The 9738-nt window shown below is 35.0% G+C and overlaps 2 protein-coding genes across 6 annotated transcripts in view; both read right to left on the minus strand.

The window, feature by feature from the left end:
- The window catches only part of LOC112156676 (kinesin heavy chain), a 24206-nt gene extending 19924 nt beyond the window's left edge, over nt 1–4282 (minus strand). For all 5 annotated transcript variants that reach the window (XR_002921022.2, XM_036216051.1, XM_036216054.1 and 2 more), the window contains exons 1-2: nt 3838–4282; nt 757–844 (exon numbers count right to left, since the gene is read on the minus strand). Coding sequence is in view for 4 of the 5 variants with exons in the window: in XM_036216051.1 (XP_036071944.1) it covers nt 757–844; nt 3838–3963 (214 nt within the window). In the remaining variant the exon portion in view is untranslated. The remainder of the gene's footprint in view (nt 1–756; nt 845–3837) is intronic.
- A 1649-nt stretch (nt 4283–5931) lies between these two features.
- LOC112156614 (methyl-CpG-binding domain protein 5) overlaps nt 5932–9738 on the minus strand; it is a gene marked incomplete in the record, with an annotated part of 34478 nt that continues 30671 nt past the window's right edge. The window contains 1 exon segment of the mRNA XM_024288854.2: nt 5932–9738.

A 9738-nucleotide genomic window follows, 5' to 3' on the forward strand; every position in this document is an offset into this window, starting at 1 on the left:
AAAAAAAAAAAAAAATGCTACGTCGATGACAAACGTATTGAATAACAAAAACATCAACTCACAGCTAGCTAGTTTTATCCTAAAAAAGAGGCAGAAACATCAAAATCCAGATCTTTGTAATAATAGGGCTGTTGACTCCGCCCCCTCTGTAACCATGGAAACCTTCTTTTACTACCTTCTCATTTTACTCTACAGCGACAGATCTGAGCTTCGGTTTCCTTAAACTACGAGCGTTTAAAAGTCACAACGTCAGAATTACTAAACCAACCTGGATGATTTCATCAGCTGTTGGCATGGCAACAGCTTTGGAGATTGTAACAAAAATGCAGAAACTATTATTGAAAACTATAAATCAATCTTTTGTCTGTTGGGAATCTTTGACTAAATTACTGTTGGCTGAAAGTCACACGGTCTCATGTTTCGCTCTAAAACATCGTAAACATGTCTAAGCCCACATCGTGACACCTCCACCACCGTGCTTGACACTTGAAACGTAACAATTCAGCGTTTTTTTTTTCTAGCTTTACAAATATTCAGACTTTAACAGCAAAGTCGTAAAGTGTTTAGATAAATATCGTAAATGCTTTACTACTCTAAAGAGTTAGACATCGACACGAAGCTGCTTTCTCTTTTCAGCATTAAAACCTGTTTTGGGTCAAAGAGTTCCAGTATGTCGAAGAGCGTGTTATTTTGACATCACCGGTGACGTCTCAGGTGTTGAGGTTTTATTTTAGTTTTAGATGATCGTCGTCTTACCTTTAACGATCTGCTTGGCACACTGGTCGTAGACCTGCTCCTGGGAGGTGTTGGGCGGCAGCACGCGGTCGAACACGTACGGTTTGGCCTGTTTCCACACACAAACGCAAGCGACAGCTGAGCCGACTTTACATAAAAATTTGATGAGAAATTTGGTCAAAAACACACTGAGATTTTCCTTTAAAATTAGAATTTTCATTTCATTTAAAGATTATTTAGGAGCATCTAGTGAGCTAAACTTCCAACTGTTTTCAACAAAGATTACACAAACATTTACACTCTAATATGTAAAATAACACAAAACAGAATTACTCTACGCGCAGTACCACTGTTGACCACTAGAGGCTGGTTCCTAAAACACCAAAGAATCAAACTTTAAATCAAAAATTTGATGAGAAATTTTGTCAAGGAATCGTAAACAATTTTAAACTAGACTTTGACTGACTTTTATTAAATATTAAAGGATCTAAAGTTTGTTTTGGTCAAATTTAAAGGGGGGTTTGTACACTATTGAGGCTTGTTACGTCCTGCTGCTGGTTTTGTTTTGTTCTTATTTCCCCTCTTTGTCCTCAGTAGTCTTAAACTGCTGGATTTTGTTATTTTAGTTTGGGGTTTGACTTTGGTAGTCTTGATTTACGGGCTTTATTTATTTGTTTTCTTTAGGTAGATTTGGTTAGGCAGCCTTTAGTCCTTAGATTTGTTCTTTCTTTCAGGACACAGAGTTTCATTTATTTAATAAAATGTATTCCTTTTATTTTCATTGGCCCATAGGGGGCGTAACAGGCTTTAAACCGAGAATTCAAATAAAAAAGCTGCTGTTTTTACTGTTCTCTTTTTTCATTTTTTCACTGAAACGAGTCATCAGTGACTAAATGCAAACATTGAAAGGAAGACTCCAGACTTGAGACATCAGCTTGTTTCGTTTCTCCTGACTCTCATCCTCTGGGGTTTCCAGGAAACAGCATCTGTCAGCATCTACAGAGAACCGCAGCAGCAGAATGAGGGTTTTTGGGTTCCTGGTCGTACTCATTTCTGAGGCTGAAGACATCTCATCCACCTCAACATTAACTGTTTTAGCCAAAGGGTGACAAAAAAGCTCTATTTATTACATGAAGGTTCTTCCGTTTTAGTTTTTTTTTTTTAATCAAGTAGATTAGAATGAGAAAAACAGTAGTAACTTTTTAAAAATGAGATTATTCATAATGCCCAAACCTGATTTTGTTTATTATTTTTATGCAGATGACTCCCTGAACGACGTCTACCAACCTCCAGACGTTAGTTTCAAACTGGACGTATTCAGATCTCCAGCCCTCTTTTAGATAAAGATTAAAACTCTTTTACATTTTGTTTATAAAATGAAAAATACCTAACCTGCTTTTATTCTGAAACTCAAGCACTTTTACAGTAATTCTATGTTTTGTTTATTAACCTGTTTAAAATAAATAATTAAACTCTCTTAGATGGAGTTTATAAGAATGTGCTCTTGAAATGTCCAAAAGTTAACCTGCTTTTATTTTGAAAACACTACCACTTTTACAAAAAAACATTTTATTGCTCGTTAAAGTATTTTAATAGATTTCAACAGTTTTAGATGTAGTTTATATAAATGTTCAAAAACAACCCTATAATTGTTAATCTGCTTTTATTTTGAAACACAAATACTTTTACAAAAACCGTATTTACTGTTAAACTTTCTGAATAAAAAACTGCTTTAGATATTTAATAAAAAAATGGGAAAAAAGTTAAATTATTTAACCGCGTTTATTTTGAGGCATGAAACTGTTCTAGAAATAATTGTCTAATAATCAACCTGCTTTTATTTTTAAACACTTTTACAGAAACCCAATTTTTTTGTTTGTCAACAGTTAACCTGTTTTTATTTTGAAACAGAAATATCCCTTAGAAATATTTGTTAAATAATCATCGTGCTTTTATTTTGAAACTCTAGCACTTTTGCAGAAGCTTTATTTATTACTTATAAAATAATCAGCTTTTATTTTGAAGCAAAATATGCTCCAGAAGTAATTGTCCATAGCCAGAATGCTTTTATTCTGAAACACTTGCCTTTTTACAGAAGCTTTATTTAACACTTATCAAAAAAAATCTGCTTTTATTTTGAAACAGAAATGTGGTCTATTATTAATGTTTAACATACCTTTATTTTGAAACAACAATGTGCTCTAAAAATAAAAGTCCAATAACCAGCATGCTTTTATTTTGAAACACTAGCCCGTTTACAGAAGCTTTATTTAAATACTTATCACAAAATAATCTGCTTTTATTTTGAAACAGAGTTTGCTTTAGAAATAATAATCTCTTTAACCTGCTTTTATTTTGAAACAATAATGAGCTCTAAAAACAATTTTCCCATACTAACCCGGCTTTTATTTTGAAATATTGGTAATTGTCCAAAATCCCAGCTTTTTGTTTATCATAATCAACCTGCTTTTATTTTGAAGCAAGAATGTGCTCTATAAATAACTCTCCAAAGACTAACCTAGTTTTATTTTGAAACAAAATTGTGATCTGGGAATTCTGTCCAATTATTAACCTTCTTTAATTTTGAAAAAAACTAACACCTTTTACAGAAAAAAAAACATTGTTTATTCTGTTTTTAAAAACAGATAATTAAAAAAAAACCACCGGGATATTAAATCTTTATTTAAACAGTTTTCAAAACAATGCATACGTCACCATCAAAGTGGTGGCTTTTCAAAATAAAAGCAGGTTAATTACTAGACAGGAATTTCTAGAGCACATTTATAAGAAGTAAATCAAGTGGAAAAACTAAGAGGATTATGAATCAATTGGGTCGATTTGGAATTTAAAAAATAGATTTTTTTTATCCCATTCGGAATGTTTAAATTGAATCTATTTCATTAAAGTTATAATTTTACTCCCACATATGAACGCTAATACTTTCTGGGATCGATCCAAACAAAGTTGCGCCATCATGTTGCATCTTTCTGAGGCGCGTGCACACTTGCGCAGTGGGCGCGCGGCCTTCAGGTGACATTTTCCTGCAGTTTTTTTTTTTTCCTGCCTCCGCTTGCGCGCGCGCCTGCGCTCGCGCTCACTTGCCGTTATCAGCACGGTGTCGTCGCCCTTGAATTTGGGGATGTACTGGTCTCCTCGGAGGATCTCGGCCTCGTTCAGCGGCCTGAAGCGGCACATCACCCTCACGCCGCACTCCGACGCGTCCACCATGACTGCGGCTCCGCTGACGCCCCCCTCTGAAATTCAAAACGGCGCAAAAAAGGAGGAGAAAAGAAGACCTGCGCAGTCTGGTTTACAAATAACAGCCCTGTGTTGTTCGACGCTGGAGTGACATCGTTTTTTCCGGTGGATTCCAACACTTCCCGCGTCTTCCGGTGCTAACACGTCTGAGCGCGCGGCTCCCGTCCCGTCCCGGCCGGGGCTGAGTCCCGCTTAGGGCCGGCTCCGCGGCGGAGGGACACTCGGGCTGTTGCTCGGCTGGCAACGCGGAGGATGCGCAGAGAGCCGCGTGCCGTACGAGCCCCAACATCAGCACCGCCACAGTCGTGCGCATGCGCCGGACGCGTCCACTCATACAAGCTAGCAGTTCCAAAAGCTTTTTTAAAACATATTTACCGCAGTAATTTATCAACTGAACGTAAAATAAATCAACTTATTCGTAAAAGTAAATCAAAATATAACAACTTTTAAAAACATTTTACTAAATTAATTTTATTCAGCGCTCTTGTTTGTGTACTTACAGTATCATCTCACTCATAAGTCAGCATTTGTGAGCATTTTTGAACAGTTTTAGCTAGAAAAATATTCAAAGTTAAAGGATTAGAAGCTATTTTTATATATTTTTATGTTCACATTTACTTTTTTATACCAGCAATATAACAATCTCAATGTTTTTTAATCTACAAAATGATCTGACTCAAACACAGCCTAGCATACAAGTGAGCTATTATTTGCCTAAAAGCAACTAAAATAAAGCATTTGATATTTACGCATTCAACTTTGCCAAATTTTTACATTTTTAAAGATAAATTGTCAAGCAACTGTTCATACAAATTTTAAGCAAAAATTTGTGCGTACATGAGTGAAACACCTTTTAATGCCTTTTAATTTCTTTTAATATCAAGAATAATCTAAACAAAGTTTTATTTTATGTTTTTTGCATAATAATTCTCACTTGTAACTATTTAATTAGGTCAATCAAACATGGCTAAAGTTAGCTAACAATCGTTTGACCAAAACTGCCTGAAATAAAACATTTTAACCTTTTTCACCCACACAAGTACGTCTTTTTTCTTAGTTTTTACCTTTCAAATATTTTCTGTCTTTCACAATCATTTTGAGGAATTTTCTGCAGAAATGTAGCCTAGCAAGTTAGCAAATTTGATATATTTACACAAAGCGTACAACAGTGATTGGTTGAAACACCCGTCAATCTCTGACGTGCAAATATCGACTAATAATGTTTTATCCAAATTTACTTTTCAACATTAGGAGTGATTACGAACTCGATTGTTACTATTAAAAGGTTAAACACAGCCTAGCTAATGTTAGCTAATTATACTTTGACCAACAGTAAATAAAATTTAAACTAAATATTTACTCACCTTTTCAATCAAACCAACTTTTAAATATTTGTCTTATTTTTTTTAAGTTTTTACCTTTTAAATATTTTCTTGTGAAGCTAACGCTAGCTAAACATCGTTTTTACCAACAGATATTGAAATTCCACATTTGCTAACCTTTTCAATCTACCAAGCTTTTCAAAAGTTGTCTTTTTTTAAGTGTTAAGCTTTTAAAAGTTTTCTTTCAAGTTGGATAAAAATTTTGCGCAACAATTTTTTTGAATTTTTAGCCAAGAAATTGTGTAGTAGTTCAGCTAATTTGCCTTATTTAAGTAAGGTGTACTCAATAGTGATTGGCTCAAACACCAGTCAATCTCTTTAATGTGCCAATATTGACCAATCATGTTAAACAAGTCCTAAAAATTAGCCAATCGTCTACTTTGTTACCAATATTAATACTTGATACTAAGTTTTAGAGCACAACCAGCAGATTTCATTTTACCCAGTAGGGGGCAGAGTGCAACAACAAACTACTATAGTTCCACACCTGTACCTTATATTTTTAATATTCAGGGAAAATAGAAGCAGAGAAAAAAAAAAACTTTGTAAACAAATATTCAAGTAAGAGTGAACATGTTTTTAATATCTTAAACATCTGTGCAACATTATTCAAAATGTTACATCACTGCATGACCTGTAATGTTTCACAATATTTACAAAATATTCTGCTGCTTACATCAAACCATTAAAAAAAAGTCCCAACAATCTCAAAATAATGGACTCTGACAAACTATCCCTAGCCCACATTAATGCAAAAAAGAAAAAAACAAAACAAACAAGAGCAATCAAGTGCACATCATACTTCACGCAAGGTTTATTTTTAGGTTTTAAGTATATATTAGGGAGAAAATATATACTTAATTACAAGCTGAGAAAAAAAAATCAAATACTGACGAGAAAAGGGGTGGAGAGATTTGAAAAGCCAGAAAAAAAAGTCACACTCACACCTCAACAGTCAAAGGCAGAGAAAAAAAAAACAACCTCAAACACAAAAATGTGTCCAACGTTTGACCACAAACAACATGAAAACAGACAGATCTGTAACACGTGGGGGGTTGGGCCCGCCCCCAGGGGGTGGGGACCGCCCTGCGGGGGGCGGGGCTCCGGGATGTCATTGCACAAAAGAAACGGGGGCAGAAGAGCAGAATGAACTTTACCGAAAGAGCTCACGTTTTTGTTTAGTTTTTACTTTGCTTCAAATCCAAACAATTGTCGATTTGAAAAGGTCGCACGTGTAGTGAAGCTAAACAAGTCGGAAGTACAATCAAATGCAGGTTTCTCTAAAACATTTAGTGTTTTAAGTCCTAATATAAAAAAAGTGTGTGGGTTATAAAGTTGCTAGCATCAATTTGCACACAATTTTGCACTCGCGACTCTGATGCTACGTTCACACCGGGCTTGGAAACGAGTTCGGCCGACAACTTTTAATCAAACGTCTACGCATATGCGCGTAAATATGCAATTTGGGATTCCACGTTAACGCAAATTTTTAAGTCAGTTTTCGGGCTACACGTACAAAACGCGAAGCCAATTAAGGCAAAAGGTCAAACAGTTGAACTTCGACCAATCAAAGACTTTGCTTTGATAGTGGTAGCGTCGTTTTTTATTTACGAAAGTGCCTACTTTTTGAAAAGTGATCACGAAGCAGAAACTTATAATAAGACACCAAATATTTCACATATCAGAATTTGAATTGCTTTGAGATTTGACGTGTACTAGTATTACGTAACGAAAGTCCAGTGTGAACTTACGATACAAAAACCTTCGCTATGCCTGGTGTGTACGTAGCATCGAATGAATCCCCGCACCTGCTCAAACACCTGCAAGAACTCATTAAAAAAAAGTTTGATATTCGAGCACATCAGAGGGAAAAAAGAAAAAGAAAACAAAAACGTAGCCAACGGCACTGATCAAAGGGATACCAGGTGCCGCTCGTTATCTCGTCTTTATTGCACTCGATCGTTCTGTAGCGATGTCGTTCGGTTTCCGAGCAGCTTCCGCACTGCCAGTTAAAATGTGTCAATACGAACCCCTCTCATAATCTGTAACATTTAAAAAAAAAAAACGGTCACTTCCTGTAACACTAAAACCATAAATTAATTAATAAAAAAAACGTCATGATGGACATGATTTCTCACCGCGTCAGCTGAAAATCACACATATACACACGTAAGGCTCGAGTTCTCAACTCCTGGTAGTATTATTGCCATTATCATATTTGTAAAGCTTAAAATAAATATGCAGAACTGTACACAAATAATTTACATTTTAAAAAAAGGCCCCTAAATAAAAGTTAGTGTTATATATCTCATAATTCTATCTAAAGCTATAATTCTGGCAGAAATGAACACAATCAAAGGTGCAGGCTGGTTCCCTAGAAGGAAAAATCCACCCCAAAATTTACTGACGTTAGAATACAGCCGCTTGTAATTTTCCCATTTTGTTTACAAAGTGTTTAAAAACATCCCCAACTTTGAGGAAAACCCAAGACTCAATCAAAGACGCCGTCTTGGGACAAAGGGTCGTAGTTGTCGCACTTGTACGTTTTCAAACAGATCAAACAGGATTACTGCCCCACAACTGTCCTTCAGTCAGACTATTCTAAAAGTATCGGTTATCAAAATAACATAAAAAATGTTACCTTGCGGAAAATTTAAAACTTTGTTTGGTTAAAACCCATTTTAGGAGATTTTAGCTGCGTTTCCTGCCTAAACAGTGGTTGCTAAGGAAATTTTTAAAATTATTTTTTGATGGAGAAACCAAAACTTGTACAAGTATTTATCAGTACAAGACTTGAATAAAACTCTATGGTTGCTATGGACTTTAACCTTCACGACTTATTTTAACTCCGAATTTTTTCCGGTTTTGCAAGTTTGCAAAGTCCTGGGTTGTTTTACATTAAAGTTGTCTTAAAGATTTACTGACACTTTATTTAAAACCACTTTTACAGTGATAATGGGAAGATTCTTTGACGGTAATTTTCATTTTTAGATATATATATTTTTTAAAAGAGATTTCAAGACATTTTAAATTGAAAATATTTCCTCCTCCTGTGACATCAGAACGAACATCACAAGGAAGCAAGAAATAATCAAGAGGTAGAAAATAATCTGACTTGAAACTGCTTGTGGTTAAAAGACACCATGAGATGTAGTCATTTCAGGGTATTTTAGCTACCTTTTGAGCATTAACAGTGGTTGCTAAGGAAAAATGTAAATCTATTTTTTGATAGATATACCAAAACTTGCAAAAGTATTTATCATTAGAAGACTTGAATAAATCCCTATGGTTGCTATGGACTATAACCTTCATGGCTGCTGTTGTGACCTCTTATCAAAAACAACTGAAAATAATTGACGCTTTTTCCTCAAAGTTGTAGGTTGTTTTACATTACAGTCATTTAAAGTCATTTTTAAATATTAAAAAGATAGACACATTTTAAATTTATCATTGTTCCGGTTTATGCTATGACACCAGAGTGAATATGACAAGAAAGAATACTGAGAGGTAGAAATTGATCCAACAGTTAAAGGTGGACTTTTCCTTCTTCACACTCTTGTTAGTCAGAAAAAACATCTTTTTTACCTACAAACCAGGCTGCTTTGAAGAACTTTTTCCTGTTTTTCTGGTGGTGACTGCGGAATCGGAAACACTGAACGCTTTCAGCTGGTAAAGTTCATTCTGTTTTTTTAAATAATTTCTCCCCAGCACAAATAAACACTCAACTGGTGAGAAGTGACTTTTGTAAAGGAGAATTCTGAAACTCATGCTCCTCCTTTACAAAAAACAAAAAAAGATGTTAAAAAAAAAAAAAGAACGGCACGACTTACAGTTTGTCATATAAAAGCTTTAGGCTGTATTCTTATTTATCCTATGCATGCGGCCGTACGCAGCCGCACTTCTGATAGAAACCAAGACATTGGTACACTTCTTCTGCTTTGTTTTTGTACAATAAAAGATAAAATGTGCATTAAGTACGCTTGTACATGACATTGTACAATATTTACATACAATTTTTAATAGCATGAAATTTCAGGATAATCTATATACATATTGAAAATGTATCAGAAATATTTGGACTGTCTATTTTTCTTAAATATGTAAGGTAATGCTTGCAGCTTTTTTTGTTTGTTTTTTTTCTATTTATACTAGAAAAAAATAGTTAATTCAGTGAGCTGTAGACAAATTGCAACAGTTTTTTGTCTTTTTTTTCTTCTTCTTCTACAGTTAAAACTGTATTGGTGATTGGAGTTTCCAGCACCTTCTGTGGTCAGTCAAGTCGTGGAGCAGTACCACTGAGAGTCCATGTGTAGCACCTGTTAGAGCTCAGATCGCATCAAGGCTTGAACGGACGAAGTCTCTG

Source organism: Oryzias melastigma, linkage group LG2 (genome assembly GCF_002922805.2).
Source record: "Oryzias melastigma strain HK-1 linkage group LG2, ASM292280v2, whole genome shotgun sequence".
In the NCBI taxonomy this organism is placed as follows: domain Eukaryota; kingdom Metazoa; phylum Chordata; class Actinopteri; order Beloniformes; family Adrianichthyidae; genus Oryzias; species Oryzias melastigma.